General features: G+C 43.3%; 1 protein-coding gene across 1 annotated transcript; it reads left to right on the forward strand.

Annotated features, from left to right (window-relative positions):
- The first annotated feature begins 258 nt into the window (after positions 1–258).
- LOC142581941 (uncharacterized) lies at positions 259–17,054 on the forward strand. Its single transcript, XM_075691377.1, has 6 exons — positions 259–452; positions 6,801–6,946; positions 10,660–10,743; positions 12,436–12,474; positions 15,544–15,594; positions 16,922–17,054. The coding sequence occupies exons 1-6, from the start codon at positions 371–373 to the stop codon at positions 16,949–16,951; spliced, it is 432 nt and encodes a 143-aa protein (XP_075547492.1). The 5' UTR covers positions 259–370; the 3' UTR covers positions 16,952–17,054.
- The last annotated feature ends 1,149 nt before the right edge of the window (positions 17,055–18,203 follow it).

Here is an 18,203-nt window from a genome sequence, read left to right on the forward strand (position 1 = left end):
ATACGGGTCGCGTAAGAGAATATAATGAACTAGACAACACGGCGGCCTCCCTTGCGTACCCAGAAAAAAAAAAGAGTAACAAAAATAAGCACTAAACTAACACTTGCTTGCGCTTCTATAGTGCTATAGAATGCGCTTTGTTAGCAACACCATCGCAGAGGCGTGGCTGTAGGTGTGGACGCAGCTGGGACACACCATTTATGAAGCGTTCTATAAAGAGCGATTCGTAAAGTGCGCCAGATCACAAAACCAACCAGCCCTGTGCAGTGGACATGCTTAAATGCAGTCAGTCGTTTAGTTTCACTTGCCAGTGAAAGTTTATGTCTACTTGAACATTCATACCAGTTGTCTTTCTCGTTAAATTGTGATCATGGGCCCTGTTGTGGTGGTCGTCATGATACTCTGCATCACATCAGTGACAGCCGATGGTAACACTGAGGAGCCGTTGACAGGTTGGTGATTTCTTCAACCTCGACATAGTATACGAGAGCTCCTTGGCACAAAAGCATCTACGTACGTTTCTTGCATAAAGGCACTGCTCGGAGTTCGCATAACGCTGTCACAAAATAAAATCGTAAAATAGTATGCCACCTCTTGCTAATGCAGTACCAAGTACGAACCTTGCAGGCACGTTGTTAGCTTAAGTTAGACACTGCTTTGAAGTACAAATAAGCTATAAGCGACGCGAACCGCTGTGGTAGCTCAATGGCCTTGGCGTTGTGCCGCTAACCACGAGGTCGTGGGATCAAATTCCGGTTGGGCGGCCGCATTTGGATGGAGGCTGTATGCAAAAGCTCCCTTGTACCGTGCATTGGCTCCACGTTAAATAACTCTAGGTGGTCGAAATTAAGCCGAAATCACAAACTACGGCGTGCCTCATTATCAGATGGTGGTTTTGGAACGTAAAACCCCAGAATGTATTTTTTATACCAAACGTGTCCGTGACATGCTTCTACAAAATAATTACCTTGTAATTGGATGAAGAATATACGACCGCGTCAGTCGATAATAGTTCTCTTCATTTTACAGAAGTAGCGGCTCCGGTCGTAACGTTGTGCGCGTAGGCTTGCAGTGGCTGCTGCACGCTTGAGGAATAACAGTAGAAGAAATAGGCAAGAAAGGAATAATCTTCACGAAGCTGGCTGCCCAAAAAATTTAGATTCTGTACACGCTTCATATGACCTCAATGTTTCACATTTCAGACTTCGGTGTCTTTAATAAAAGAGAAAAGAAGCGCACTCGCAGGATAATAGTCACGCAGAAGTCGTCACCAAAAATATTTTGAGGTGGCGTTGTCAGTCATTACAGAAGGGTTATCCACGTCCTTGTTCGCACTACATAGTAGGACTGACTCAACAATAGCTGCGTTCGTGCTTTCTCCTGATTGAATTTCGTCCTTTATGGAAGAAAACTAGAACCTTTGTCATCAATTGGTGTGGATGAAATTATTTACAAATTCAGAAATACCATAAGTACCATTGCCGCTTAACTGTACATTTTCTATTCACAGTCGCTTGTCGCGATTACCATGGCAAACAGCTGTCATTGCATTGACAAATATTGACAAATATGGTGTTCTTAGGTTTCAGAATACATGCGGTATCAATGTCGAAAAGATTTTAGAGCTCTTAAGGTTGTACATGCCTTCCACTTTCTTTTCCATGGAGGATAAGCTTTTTATATAGAAGAAAGGTGTCTGCATTGGTTCATGTATAGCCCCTGTTCTTAGCGACACTTTATTATCCAGCTATGACCGCAATCTTCGAACGAAGCTCAGCCAGATGAGCACTGTAAAAGTGATGCGATACGTTGATGACTTTTTAATTTTTTACAATGCTAACACTACTGACGCGCAGCCTGCTGCTGCTATAATATTTGACTTGCTCCACATAGTTTTACATTCCTTTGAATTCACCACCATGCATCCGTCAGACAACAAGCTGTGTTTCTTAGACTTGGAGCTATCGTTCTCAAGCAATCATGTATGTTGGGCTTACGCTCCTCGGTCTCATAAGCGCCTTCTCCCCTTTTCCTCCGCGCGCTCAGAGATAGTCAAGCGCACTATACCAAGATCTTAGATGGTGACCCTCATCAGATCTTGTGACCACCAAGCGGATGCAAGCTTCGAAAAGCAAGTAGCCAGGCTCAAGCTTGCAGGTTCCCCGGTACCGCTTTTAACCAGCATCGCTGAAAGCCTAGCAACAACCTTTAAAAGAAAGCCATCGGCAGTCACTCAAGCTGAGAATCGCTCACGGCAAAGTTGCGGTTATCCTATATGCGCACCAGGTTGCGCATAATCTCAAAAAAGGTTCTCAGCAGAGCAGGCGGTAGGTTGCTGTTCACTGCCAGAAATAAGTTAGGTAGCCTGTGCCATCAAGTCAATCGGGTGACCGAGAACAACAAAAAAAAAGTTGTAAAAAGCAGCACAGACAGAGGTTCGTAGGTGACTGTTGTGACTGATTGGTTTACAAGATTCGTCCTTGAGGCAAGCGTTTTCATATCGGTCAAAAGGGGCGGTGCATCAATGACCGCATGCGCGAACACTCAAAGTTCAAAAACGAGCCAGAGATAGCCAGTTATCACTGAATTGCAATGAACGCGGCTGCACGCCGTCTTTTAAAGATGTGACCTATCGGTCAAAATACCGTGATGACCGCGCACGTCTTATTTCCGAAACTTTCCACATTCAATGTTAGCCGCGAAGCATGTGTAAGCTTTCCCTCTATTTCCCTTCTTGCGAAGGAGATTGCCTTTCTATCGAATTAATTATTTAATTGCATTTTTCCCCTTGCGCATGCTGAATTTGTTGATTATGCGTTTTGAGATAGCGGCGGAATATATATGTGCTGACTGAAAGAATAAAGACACTTGGTTGTTAGTCAGCGCGGGTGTCTGTGTCCCTCTCCTCGTCCTGTTGTTTAGCACTGTTTTACTGCTCGTAATCATGAACGAACCAGCCCAAATGCGTACTCTTCTGCGATTGTAATATGTAATCTTAAAAACGGTACGACTGAGAGTGTTCGTACAGATAAATCCAAATACCGTGCACATCGGCAAAGATATAAACAAATATCAAAGATTAAATGAAAATGACACAGACCATATCGGTATAAATACCAATGGTTAATGGCAAGCGGCACTGTAGCGTTAGTTCGGAACAAATACTGATGAAAAGTAGAGCAGGAATGCCGACGAAAAAAGAAGTGGTTCAAAAAACTTCTAGACGTTCCGGCTTCCGTACGGAAGCCTTGTTCACAAAGAAAGGGACTTGACGAGGCGTAGTTATGACCGTTTGAATACGTCACCGAGGCATCTAGCCTACGCATGTGGAATATTGCGGTCCTTCCTGTTTAGCGTTTTTCTTTTTTTCTTTTTGTAGTATCGATAATAAGCGATTCCAGATAGTGACCAGAACCCAAGTTTCTTTCTTTCGCAATTTTGCTTGCCTTGGCACAGGCAGCCTCCCTATTAGAAGTTGCCATGTGTTGCACAAGTGCGTTGTAGGCAACATTCTTCTTTCTGACGTCATTCACATGGCCGTTCAGCCATCTTTCAAAATTACCGCTCTCGCCAGTATAAACATAGTCACAACCCGTGAAGTGAATTCTGTAAACAACGCCTGGAAACATTTCTTTCTTGAACCAGTCCACCTTGTGCACCATTTCATGCTTCAGCGCGACGTGTGTTTCAAATGTCTGCAGAACCCGTGTCAACGCTTCACTGATCCCTGACAGTGTTCCATAGCCAGGCTTCGTGGGATGGGAGTTGTACCATGCACAATGAAGCGCCGTTGCGTGTGCGCCATCTACGGAATGAGTAAAAGTAACAGGGTACCTGCATCCGAGTGCCCGCTTCCTTTTCATTATTGCCCCTCCCGATCAGACGCATTGTAGCCGAACGATGGATTTCAGCAAATACTATGTTTGCCCCAGAGAGTCAAAATAACTTCACGGAGGGAAATATAACGAATTCCCGTGCACGAGAGAGGTGCGATGTCTCACAATTCGGGGAACAATACGTTCTCGCAGATGGCAAAAAAGTTATGAGAAAAGTAGAAATAGGAAAACTATTACGAAGCTGACCATTACGTTTATAAATGTGACAATGGTGAGGAACTAGGCGTTTCCAGAGGAAGCAAATGTTGGTTTTAGGTTCATTAGAGAGTCAAAGTCGGAGCAGTTAAATAAGCTGCTCATGCTAGGTCCATAATTGTTTTTAAAGACAACGCAGGAGACCAACGATGCAAAGCAACGTCATTGAAGCGTAAGGAATCACATCGAAGTAGTATGTAGACCTAGTTCCTTTGGTTTAATAAGCTGGGCTTACAAATATGTATTTCACGCTCATTAAACAAAAGCGATTATCACAGGAACAGTTGGCACCTTACCTAATGAGGCAATTAGAACTCACAGGCGTGGCGTGCAAAACACAGTCTGTGATATTTGACAGACAGTCTGTATTTAGGCTGGTCTACGTTAGGGAAGAAAGGAAAACAGTAAAATTACATCCCTGTTACTATGCGTATTTTACGGGAAAAATAATGTAATGTCTCCTGAACCTGTCCACCGTTGTCTTGCAGCAAGTTAGAGCGGTAATGCCAATTAGAACAGCTTCTAACTTTGGGCACTGCCAAGCGACTTGTTTCGTTGCAAGCCAGAAAACCCAGTCCCAAAATAGTATTACACTCAGTCGGTGAAAAAAGAGCAAGGTCACTGTGTAGCTTCCACGCAGAGATCGGCACATGTGCATTGAGCCCATCGGTGAGGTGCAAAAAAGAAGGCGTTAGAAAACGACGAAGCGTGGTCGCCTCTCCCTCCAATTTATTAGGGTGCAATGACAAAGTATTGGCAATTAAGCCGTGGGACTGCTGTCAGCCAGCACTCCTTGCGGCCGTTTTGATGAATTCATGAAGCCGCTGGCGTCACTTAGTACGTGACCTCAGGAGCAGAAATCTCGTTAATACATTATGCGCATGCTATATATACCCTGACGAACCAAAACTGCTGCAGTGTTTCGATCTGCGATGACGGAGAATAATATGGTAATTCACGGAGATTGACTTATAAGCAAATAACAGCCATGTGAAGCGGACGTTGGATGCAGCCAAGGAAACTAAAAGCAAAGCTGCTAAAGCTTTTCACAAAGAGCGTTGTCGGCGCCGTCAACTTGACAAAGGGGCGTCGTATAGTGAGTCTTGCCGGGTCTAGGCGGCATGCTGTCCTGTGCGACCAGCTGAAGCGGCGCATCACTATGCGAGAACTCTTTTGCATGTTTTTTTTTTGCACTATTGTGTGTGTTGATGTGCAAACGTGCGCGACGGATGCTCTGTCAACAATATTCAGATATATATCGCTACCTCAGGCGAGACCCATTTCGCCAATAATTTCGCGTAGTAGAGCATCCGCTCTGTAATACTGGTTTTCGCTAAGAAGTGTGCCACGGTTGCATAACAGTAAGCAAAACACGCGGATTTGTGGAAAGCTACGTTGTGTGTGGCGCGGCATAGGCAAACGCTTTATTTCCGTGAGTGCGCATGCATTTCGATATACTTTGTTTCATGCGCGTTCTGTTCTGCGTCCAAGAAATAAATGCTCCAGCTCATCGTGAGGCTACAACGGGATCTTTTGCTTTCTGTTTAACCACTTTTTGCAGGCATGCATAAGTGATTATATGTTTAGTGCCAATGCATTTCCTGACTGCTTCATAGTATTCAGAGCATGAAATCTTAATAAGCTAAAAGGATTTTCATGGCTCTTACGCATTCTGATTATGGATTCACATCAAACGATATTTTCATATATCCCCGAAATAAAACACACTAAAAATGAAATAAAATTGCACGTTCTGCTGTTCGTGCAGGAAACACTGCTGTCGAAATAATTCTGGGATATGCAAGGTGGCTGCAGTTGTAAAATATGTAGTGCAAGTCCTCCTAAGCATTGCACGCTCGACGCATATTCTGAACAAACTATCTTTTTCAGCATACAAAAAGAAAGGTGGCCCGTTTGTATGTTCTTGCGACAAAAAAGTGTTTCTCACTAAGCAATTCATACGTAAACGTTTACAAAGATAAGACCTAGTGCTGGTAGATTGTTCTTTCTTAATAAAAAAGATGGAAGCTTAAAGGCTATTTTCTTGCTCAGGCCTGCAGGAGCATTTCATAACTGTGGCTTCAATGCATAGCCTAGCCGTACGCAGACAATCTGTGCGAAATTGAAAAGTGTGTATGAGGTGCCGGGCGACCAGGTGTAGAGCGCCCGACGGACACTTCGGAAATGGCTTTAAGAGACCATGTTACAATGGATGTGTTCATTATAGTAGGCTAAAATGGTAATACACGATTAGGTCACACTGCTCGAGCCTTCCCGTTTAATCTTATAACTAGTCGAAGCTAAGCGAAGGCATCGCGGTATTCATTGGCTTCCGCTTGGCGTCTGGGCAAATTGCAGTGAAGCGTATCATTGTCGATGAGACGTGATCTGCAAGAACATTCGTAGAAGGTGACTTTCGTAGTATGCAATAGAATTGAGTGAAAATGTTTGATTTTTCGGGCGCATCGCCAAGCATTGCCGCTAGCGAGGGACCAGCCGTACTCGCTTCGCACAGTCCGGTGAAAGGAGGAAAGCAGCGGCAGGTTCTTTCTGCCTTGTTTCTCTGCTTAGGCCATAAAAAGGTCTAAAGACGATGTAGCACATAACCATAAATGGGAAGATATGGCTACTACCTTTCTTATGATCTGTTCTAATGTTTGCTTCCTGAGCAGTATTCATTTTACTGTGCAATTATCCGTTACTGCGCAGTGGAGGCCATAGTCGACAAGCTTAAGGAAATGGTGAAAGAATTTGTTCCCGACAAAGCCAAGGCGGAAATGCTCCTCGAGAAGATAGAAGATGCTCGTGAGTGCGTTAACATGACCGAGGGAATGAGAGAAAAGATACTGAAGCAGGTGAGTACTGGTTATGCGACGCAGCAAGTTCCAACCTCGTGCAAAGAGTTCCGGCAGTCGCCGCGGCGCATCGCTCAAGCACAGTTACGCAACTTGAACTTTGGTATAACTAGAGACTCCTTTCTTGCCCCGTGAGGAATGTGATATTCATTGGTATCCACTTTAAAACAGGGCGGAGAAAAAATAATCACTTAGGCTGGTTGATTTAATAAGGGTTTATTACCTCTATCGTCACTTAGCCTTTTGACTACCTGATGTCCATTTTAACTTTTAGAAACTTCATACACAATGTTATACAATTACCTACATATGCGATGACTCCGATTCTATCAAGCTCTTCCTTGAATTCTTTTTTTGCCACCAATACTCTAAACGTCTCTTACTCATCTCGACGGTTGACCAGCTAAGCCTTCCATCTGTTTTTCGACTCCCAACGCTTCTGGAAAGTGAACACTCCCTACGGGTCTCGATGGGTGAATATCTTAGTAATTGCATTACGATGTGCCGGGTCGTTTCCGGGATTTCTTTTTGCAGCGTACACATGCCTCATCCTGTTGCGCACATTTGCTCCGGTATGTGTTTGTCCACAGGCAGTCAACTCAAGTCTCAAATAGCAAGGCACCGCCACTTCAGTTACCACATAAATTTTCCGTCTTGGTTTGATTCTCGCCGTTGTTGCAAATCTCCGTGCCCCCTTTTGTTTTCATCGTTTGCATTAAATTTAAGGCCTCTGTCTTTCTAACTTTATTTTTCATGATTCTTTAATCTCTATTTGCACTTCAAATTACCCTGTACTTCGTCGCAAGCTTTCTTGACCTCATTCTTCATCAAATGTCCACGCTTTTGAGGTGCAGATTTTTGCCAAACCTAAGCCGGGATTTCTTTTTATTCATGCTCCTTAGTCTATCTTCAAAACTAATTTTGCTCGGTGCTTCTCTGACTTCGAAATAAGCCCCGCTGTGCCACAGTCAGTGTTTATACGCTCTCCTTGCGGCAGAGGGCTGCGCCCCGCTCACAAAGGCACATGTGGCGTTTGTCAAGCACGCTTGAATGTTTACGCCGACCAGGGCATGTGTATACAGACCGTCGTGTGCCTCCAGCGGTTGCTGCGAAATGCTTCAGCACAAGATATTATAGTGTCCCGCTTCTAACGCGTGGCGCATGTCGTCATTGAAGGAATATCCTGTGCTTCGCCTGCGGTGTACGACACTCGACGAATGTCTGTCGACCAGTGGCTGTGTGTCTCGACACGATCCAGCGCATCGCGTCTTACTTACTTATTCAGAAGAAAACTAAATTGGCTTCCTGCTCATAGAATATCTTTCTTTGTTTGTGAGTGATAAAACATCGGCCATTAGTGCTCCTATATTTAACATTCCCTTAGTAGCGTGACCCGCCGCGACCAACCGTACTCTGTTCTTTTTTTGGTATTGTTCTGATTTACTCTTTGACATTTGTCTTCTTGTTCTCTCGTTCTTTTTTCCTTTGTTTCTGTCTCCAATTCCTATGTTTCTGTCTTCTGCTTTGTGATCAGTAGGCAGGCATTGTGATCCTTCCGGTGGTTCTTGCGAGCCTGCTCCTTGTTTCCCCTTTCCTCTCTTTTAAGTGCATATATGTTATCAAACCAAATAATACTAAATATTAACCATTCCTGTCGTAGTGCAGTGCCCGATCCCAACATGACCATTTTTCGTGAAAGTTCTATCGCCTAGTTGGCTTGAAGCGGTACGCAATCTCCTGATTTTATCGCCAAAAAAAAGGCAGTATGTACAGTAATAATTTTTAAGTATTAAAGAATTTTCAACAATAGCCTGTTGTAGATGAAATAGTTCTAGTCCTTAAGCTGGATTATTCAGAGAGGCGGACATTACTTTCTCTAGAAATCGAAACAGATATAGAAGTAATTAACAAAAATGTACTAATTATCTTCTTAATCAACTAGTTTACGGCCCACAATACAGTTTACGAAATATAGCCTGTGGGTTTGAGAAACATATCCACTTAGAATGAATTTCTAGAATGACAACAGTTTGGAGATATGCGCCATCAAACTCGGCGTACAAATGCACACTTGTTCCCCTTCGTCTTTTAAGAAAACGCTCTTTTATACATTGAAGCAGAAAAGTAACTTGAACGTGGTTGTATTTTGTCCCATACTTTGGGAAATTATATCTCAAGACTGGTGTCAGCCATGAAATACACTTCAAGTGGATACGTCTTGCAACATGACCGTGTACAAGTCGTACACTGCAGTATTTGCCGTAAAATAATTCAGGCATTTAATCAATTTTTTTATTAGCTGAACATGTGTATCGGTTTCTCGTGCTAGTAATGCCCACCTCTTCGAATAATCCAGCTCAGCGACATTAATTATGGCATCCGCCCCTGGCAATTTTTAAAATTCCGTAAGAATTGGTCACCTCATTAATAGTGATATGTGCTATGGTCTCGTCTTAACCACAACAGGTAATGCAGGAGACGCTTTCCATCATAAATTGTGCGATGTGTCGACATATGCACATAAAGACACTAGAGTCCTGCGGCACTTTTTAATATGACTGGACTCAGCGTCCGTGTCTAAATGCGTGGTGAACGCTGACATGAATGCTCGGGCATCAGATGCTATTAATTTTCCTTGCCTTTACTTTCTATTCTTACTGCCCATCCCCTAGTATAGTGTAACAAGGCAGCTGCAACCTGGGGACGTATTCTCGAGCCATCACTTGCGGCGATACTGTCGCCTTTACGTGACGTAGTACTCAACCAGCCAATCCGCTCATCCAATTCTGCTCAACCAGCGCCAGATGGCCGAAGCGGTAGTATTGCTCAAAGTGATCGTCTGAGAGTAGGTCTTCTGGTTCATCCCCTCGCCTTGCTTTTTTCTCTCTCTCTCTTTCCGTCGCAGCCTTTTCACAGCGCAGAGGTTCGTGAAGCCCATTCTCGCTAATGGCTGCGCGCTTGTCGCTCCAACGCCAAGTTTTTCTGATTGTTCAGCTGACAATGACCATGATTTGCATTTTGCTTAGCGGCAGTATTGGTTATAAGAACGGAGCGAGACACATGCTGCGGCATAATAACGAACAAGAGTGTGTGCGTGTGCGTGCGCGCGCGCGCGCGCGCGCGCGTGTGTTTGTGTGTGTGTGTGTTTGTGTGTGTGTGTGTGTGTGCGTGCGTGTGCGTGTGCGTGTGTGTATGTGTGTGTGAAAAGTAGCTTAAGACCCCTGCTCCGTTTTCTCTTAGCCGAGTGTCTGAATAGTAGATTGGGCGTCATCCACCGGTACGGACTGTTTCGTAGGTTACTCTGCAGAATTTTTTGGTATCTCGTAGCGTACACAAATAAAGTAAGCAGTCTTTATCCAGGCCACAACTGTACTAAAGGGTCGTCGAGTGCGGTTAGACGGTTACCACGAATTTCACTTGTGTAATACTTGATGCAGTATGCGGCAACAACAGGGCTCAAGGCGGCACACGTAGTCGTTCTACACACTGCGATAAACGCACTTATTGCCTTTCCCTTATTGCTGCGCTCTCTCTAATGATTATTGAATTTTATTTTCTCTCCTCCGCCGTGAAATGCGCAAAACGACTCCGCAAAGTGTACGTGACGGTTAATGATCATTTTGCAGTTAGCATGTTCATGCTGGACATAAGAATGTATTGCACGGTGAGAGACCTAACATATATTACTTGTTTGTGTCCTCTTCCATGTTCAGCTCATTGAAAGCATGGTCCCGACCTTCGCAGAATGTCGTGGCAGGGCCAAGGGTATGACGGAAGCCGTGCAAAAGAAATCTGCTGTGAGTACCAGTATTAGACTAGCCAAGAAAGAAAGTTTGATGGTATCTGGACAGGTTAGCCTAACGACAGGCTTCGCATGCCACTTCTGTTGATATTTGAAAGGATAAAATAAAGGAACTGAGAGCAAAACAACAAAAAGAAAAAGAAAGAACACACAGAGGGATAAATGCGTACATGCGTGCAAAATAGTCTACCATGAACGTTATTTACAAAACCGCATTGAGGCCTTTATTCCGCAGGAATAGGTCAACTAATCCATTCTCTTATTCTGGCGAAACAATTGCGATTAGAGGACATTGTATGTGCTTTTCAGTTTTTCCCACTTGATTATGAAAAATAAATGCCGAGGTTTTATGTGCCGGAACCATGATATGATTATGAGGCACGCCATAGTGGAGAACTCCAGATTAATTTTAACCACCTGGGTTTCTTTATAGTGCGCCTACATTGATGCACGCAGAGTACTACTGCACTTCGCCCTATGAAAATGCGGCCGCAGCGGCGGGGATCGAATCAACGACGTCGAGCTCAACAGTGCGACGCCATAGCCTCTAGACTATCACGGCGGGTGCCCCCATGTTTATCTAGAGACCACTAGCCATACCTAATTAGCCGTCCTGAAAGAATTAATAATTTCCGAACCCGGTTAATCACATAAACATTCAACCTTGAAGCAGTAAGGCGTTAGAAACCGTAAATCTTTAGGCACTGCTCTCACTAACAAACGTTTCAAATATATTACTGGCAGTATTACCCGACCTAGCGCTCTATTGTCATTTCTTTCTCTAGTGCTCTCCCACATGTAGTTTAACATTGGTACCTTTTTGAGAATAGTTTTGATAACTCGCACCGGTTTGCAAACTACGCTTTGCACTTCCTCGTGTAGCACCTCTGTGTGATGGCTTTAGCTGGAATGCAATTTAACAATAATGTCGCTTTTTTATTTACAAGCTGCTCCCTTATTTGGTAGCATGCAAAATGTTTGCGAAGCATGATAATTTTCTTGTCCACATCTATATGTAATTGTCAAATCACACCATGGTCGATTGAACACCCCTCAAGATGACAGGGCGGCAGTGTCCAGAAGGAATCACAGGTTTTTTCCTGTTGAGTTAAGCAGGTAGGAAGTCTCTGAACAATTACACACATGTTTTTGGCCGTCTTTTCTTGAGTAGACTTCTTTTGTGCGATATGGTACTGTGAGCGTGCTTTTTCTACTCATATTTTCTCGTTTTTTTTCGTTACATTTAGGGAATTTTTAATATTCTTTATTTCCCCGTTCCCTTTGTCCCGTTATCGAGCATGCCTGCTTTAGACTGGCTAAATTCTGTGTATTTCCCTCTCCTTTTAGTTCTCTTCATAAAAAAGTACAATATATACAGCTTCTACCATACTTGCTTCTTCAGCGGACGATGCTTTAGATTTGTTGTTTGGGTACATTTAATATCCTAGCTTAATGCGTCTTCCCACACAAGCATTCATTTTTTTTCACTTCCGAGCGATTTTTTGTCTAAATTAAGCCACCAGAGGTGTGCCGGCATTGTTCTGGTTAAGTTTGACGATGGCTGTGCACGAAGTCAGTCAATAAGCACCCCTTTAAATCGTGTCGTCAAGAATGATTGGAGCCGTACAATCGTCCATAGTGTAATGCTTGACAGAGTAATTGAACCTATTATTTTATTACTTCTCAGATGAAAGAGTGCTTCAAGGAGAAAGCGCTGAAATTCAAGGTAAATTTTTTTTATTTATTTATACCTCAGGTACCTTATCCCTGTTTGCAACTTCTAAACCGTTCTTATATATGCTATATTAAGACCATGCAGCCTCACTTCAATTTTCGGGTTTTACTATGTTGATCTATTCTATTTGAAATGTCAGTGATATATGAATTTCGGGAAGGTTGAAAAATGCGTACTCGGAAAACGCATGCAATCAACTGTAAATGGTCTTGTTAGTTTTTTGCATATACTGGTTGACCACTTTTAAGTTTAATCGAATTTTTAAAATTCGCGTGTTGCAGATAACATAATTCTACCTTGAGGTGGATTTTTCCGGGAGGCGAACATTACATGCGTGAAAAATCTAAACGCATATTCGAATAATAAGCAGAAAAGGCACTAATTAACTTCCTAATTCATACTTTATGGTGCATATAGCAATTTACGAATTGTAGCCGGTAAGATTGTCAGCCGTATCCACTCGGAAATAATTTCTAGAAAAACACAACTTTGGGCATATGCGCCATAAAACTAGCCGTAAAAATGCACTGTTGGTCCATTTACTTTCTTAACAAAACGTTATTTTGTGAAGTGAAGCACAAAAGTAACTGCAACGCCCATGTATTTTGTCTCGCACTTTGGGAAATACGATGAGCAAAACGTGAACAAGGTGAAAGTGGGAGCCAACGTTTCGACAAGTGCACTTGTCTTTTTCAAGGCAAGTCCTGCAAAAGACAAGTCCACTTGTGGAAATGTTGTCTCCCGCTTTCACCTGGTTCTCGTGTTGCTCATCGTCTTGAATTTCCATCTCCCGCCTTCCCCCTGTTTTACTTTGGGAAATGGTATCTCGAAAGTGGTGTCATCCTGGAAGTTCAATTCAAGTGGATGCGTGTTGCAAGCTCTCTGGTTAGAAATTGTGAATTGCAATACGTAATTTATTTAGTTACGAAGTTAATTAGTCAATGTTGTTAATTGGCTTTCTCGTAATTGTAATGTCCGTCCATTCTAATAATCTAGCTCAACGACAAGAACTATGCTATCTGGCGCAGGCGACATTTAAAGATACCGTAAAAGTTAAAATTGATCAGCTTGTGGCGTGGAAAGGATCACTGCCGCTCCGCGAGCATTCTTGGATCTGCGCTCTATGATGTCGCACAATGAGTAGTGCGAGAAAGTTACATGAAAATGACAAGTTGCCTCAAATCAATCAACACTTATCTGATGTCCTTTTGACATTGCTTTGTTAAATTGGCGTAGGGGCCATTGTCACCAGTGGATGACATTACTTATCTGTTGTTGTAGTCATTCCACAGTAATAACTAACGTTCAATCCGCCATTAAATTTTATGCCAGGTTTTCTTCACCCGTCAAAGAGGCGTAGCGTCGGCAGCGTAAATCAGTGATGCCATTCAGCTGCACGTCGATGATTAACTTGGTATACCCCACGCACGCGGTAGGAATAGCTGTCTATACTTGAGCATGGCTGAAAGAAAAGACAAAATAGAGGCAAGCGGCAATGCTGCTGATGGCATCGAAGATGAGTTCATAGTAATAACCGAGCATGCACGGTACATACTTCTGACAAAGTTCGCATAAACAAGACCACATTATAGAGTATCCGCTTGCTCTAAGAAAAATCCCGCATGGTCGCTGTCTAAGAACGTTGCCCCGAGTTGAAACAGCACCCGTAGCGGCGAATCCTCCACAGCGGCAATCACATCAATGCAAAAATTTGCACAATCGATTAATAAACAAACGTAGGCCATAATATAGGAAGACTAGGCACATACATGTACTTAGTTCTGTTTAGTTGTGGACGTCTTTAAGCGCAACGCACTTTAATTATGCTCTGCCGAGTCAACCAACTTGCTGTGTCAAAACTGCATGGCCTATAAGGAAATGTTATTCCGTCGTGCAAGGTAATGCTTTCTTTCCGTTTGTTATGAAAGAAAAAAAAAAGTTCCGTTCTCTCGTAAGTGTCACCAAGTCACGAAATACGTATTCCTTCGAGTACAGATTTCATTTTTGACTAAGAAACAGTGTTTCTGAGATTCCTTTTCCAACTTCAACTTTCTTGTGAGTGGATGGGAAATCTTTATTTTCAACAAGTCACCTCCAAAGTGGCGGATTTTGGCATAATTGTTTATTCGCTGTTTCGAGGGTAAACAAGAATTTCACTACTGTCTGGCTATATTCCGTACAACGAACCTGAATAAATATACAGAGCACTAATACGGCCGAAAATACTACGGAGTTACACTGGAATTCGCAAATAATTAGGCCAAAAACTGCGGCCACGAGAACGGTAGGACAGCAAACATACAGAGCACCGCGTAGTTACACGGTTCTCCGTGCTCTTTATATTAAGACACTGTGCGCCTATTTCTGCGCAAGCAACAAGCCCAACTTCTCGCAATGTTGGAAGTTACGATCGACGCTTTCATAAATATTTGACTTACAATATGCTCGTAGCTGTAGCTGAAACTTCTTTGTGGGAACAACTCAGCGCAAGCTTGAGAAGAAGGGGAACCGAGGGGCTCAATTTTATTAATTATAACCAGACAGAGTAAACAGACAATGAAGCCAAGGAAAGCAACGGGGAAATTAGCTGCGGTTGAACGATAAACGTAGGAAAAAAGTAAAAAAAATAAATGAAAGTGAACGAAAAGATAACTTGTCGCCAGTGGAAGCCGAACCATCAACTTCCGCATTACGCGTGCGTTGCACTACCGATTGTGCTATGCCGATGGCTATTGATTTGTCCACTGACTTCGGTAGTTATTGTTAGTACATGTAGCCTTAGGAGTGTTAGCCAGCGCCCCTGACAGCCATGGTCCGCCCACCATCCTGTAATATTTTCCTACGACAGCCCTTATGCGAAGTGGCCTGATATGAATGTGTACGGGGATAATGTCGTCACTCTCTGCTTTCTAGTTCCCTAAAACAATATATATATATATATATATATATATATATATATATATGAACCTTCTGTGGCCCCACAATGGGATGACACCGAAATACGCGTAGGTGCTCGTTGGCGTACAATGTGCGTAGTGGATAACTACAACTTCTCCGCAGGAAACGAGTGGAATGACCGAAGAAGAAACTGCGATGCTTCGGGACACCGAAGTGAGTGTCAGCCACTAGTTGAACGTTACTTCGCCCATCGTGCTGGCTGAGTGCACATTCCTTATAGCAGAGATAGCTTGAAGTAGGCCTGAAGATTAATTAACAGAGTTTACGTCCCAGAGAAACACTTGCGCTTTAAGAAACACCATAGTACGGTGCTTCTGATAATTTGCACCACCAAAGCTCCCTTAACATAAAGTGTGTGCTCGCGTACACAGAGCCTCACTTTGTGTACGCGAGTATTTCGGCATACAGTTGCAATCGGAACGCACACTGCAGCAGCCATGGGAATCACATAGGTCCCCTCGTACACAGTGACAGAATGCCCTTAAGTCACTGAGCCGCTACGGTGTGCAAATAGCCCTACGTAACACGTATTAATAACAGGGAAATGAATGCTGGAACAAGCTGGATGCGGTTATGAGGCGAAGGAACTGCATGAAGGACAAGATGAAATGAAAAATAAGCTTTGGCTTTTGGAGTGGGCATTCCGTGCTATGGATAGATCACAAAAATAGGCGCCTCTTCTAAATGCTTGTAGCATGTTAAACGTATGCAAGCCGACAAAAGAACGCAGAAGCACGGAGAGCGAACTGTATCAATAAATTTGCCATAACTGTGCAATGACAAGGCAAATTTCCGCATATAAATGACCAGTACACAAGTAAAATGTGGTACCACCTCATTTTTACACGAGCTATGCATTAGGTTGCAAGGCAGCAATCCATGCAATAGCAATACAAGCAAGGCGTAGCGAATATTAGGTAACGTCCTAAATTGCTACTAATGTCGTCATAAAAGAGTGGTCCCTTGTGTTAAAAGACAATTATAGAATTGCTTTACTGCGACACAAACTCATCAATATTTTACAAACAGTGTGCCGAATACAGCGAATACTGTGCGTTACCTACTCAGCTGTAGCATTGTTTTCTTGAAGGAAGTATACATATTTGTGATAAATGTAAGTTCAGGCAGGATACCAACCGACCGTAGTTGTTTCCGCTTTCCTAACCATTAACACAAGAGAGAAACACATACGGCTCACAAACCGGCATGGTTCTTAATGAATCAACCTTCCGAAAGAAACCGCGAAATGTATGCCTACATTCTATTTGTATACACTGTCGCGAGGGGTCCGAAACAAAGACAAAAAAAGAGAAACGTTTTGATGCACTAATAAAACAAAAACCAACAAATATCGCGTCTTTCTCTTCTCTAATCTCACCAATTTAATCCTACTAAGCTCTCTTATTACAGTGCTCTTAATGTCGTCCTATTGTGTTCTTGTAGAGCATAAATCCTTTTCTTTTCTTCCTTTCTTTTCCAGGAATGCATCAATAAAAAGTTTCAGCTTTGAACTCTTGCGGATCTCGAAGAAATTGTAGGTTCAATTTCTATTGACCGATACCCGGTTGCGTTCTGCCGGTCAGAAAGATTCCACTCAATAAAGTTTGAAAGAAAAAAAAAATGCAACATCAATTATATAACTTTTTCTTGTCGCGCATTTCCCCTACAGAAAAAAAACGAGGGCTGTATTTCGTAATGATTGTTTTCAATAAGTAGTTATGGCTTTAGCGCCCAAAAACTCCATAGTGAATTGCGAGGGACATCGGCTACGGAATAACTTTGACAGCCTCGAGGCTTTCTAACTTGCACGCATAGCACAGTACACCAGCGTATTTGCATTTAACCCCCATCCAAAGGCGGCCGCAGCGGCCTTAAATCGAACTCGGTGGGTATAGTGCTCGGTCGATCGATGAATGCCACAGCTACTTGGCCGCCACGGGGGGGCATTTATGCTTTGTATTCATCCTTTTCTTCATTCAAATGACTGGTTCGCATGTTGACGCGCGCGACCGACCTCACAGCACGACGCGCGATCTGAACTATATCGGCAATGAATAGAACTGAGGGAAGAGATTCCTAAGAAGTTTGATTCCGTAAGCCGCTGTCATGCGTCACGGGGAATAAAATAATGCGACTCCCGGAACCTCTTGAGAGCATATCCATGTAACCTGGCAAGGCATACACTGGGACATGCTGCCCAAACTAAACTTTCGCCCCAAAATTTGTGGGCAAAAGTTTTGAAAATTATTATCACACGTACCTGGGCCCACTAATCAAGAACGCCGTAAAAGTGGCATCACTTTAGACCTTATCCGAAGCGCCCTTGAGGTTATGAAGGCTCATTTCACGGTTATCGAGGCGACTGTTTGTACAAAAAGTATCACGCTAAGCGAGCCTCATCGCGGCGCTTCATTTATTCTGACGTCGCTTCACTCGTGACGTTAGCGCAATCGAGCACCCCCTCTATTACGCCGATAATGAACCAAAATTAAATCCTTTTCCTTGATGGCAGCTAGTAAAGCACGTTTATGCGAACATTTAACAGCCCGATATGAGCAAAGCACCATACGAGAATGTGACGAACCGGGGCGCTCATGTTCAGCTTTCAGCCCACGTGTGCGTCGTGTTCCCATATTGTTCTTCGCCTTTTCGCGCTGCTGAACGTTGTCAACGATTCCGAACCAATTGGCCCGCCGTCAAGTCATAACGTTACACACATCCAATACCATCAAGCGCATGGAGTTGACTTATTTTATCTACGT

Source organism: Dermacentor variabilis, chromosome 5 (assembly GCF_050947875.1).
Source record: "Dermacentor variabilis isolate Ectoservices chromosome 5, ASM5094787v1, whole genome shotgun sequence".
Taxonomy (NCBI): Eukaryota; Metazoa; Arthropoda; class Arachnida; order Ixodida; family Ixodidae; genus Dermacentor; species Dermacentor variabilis.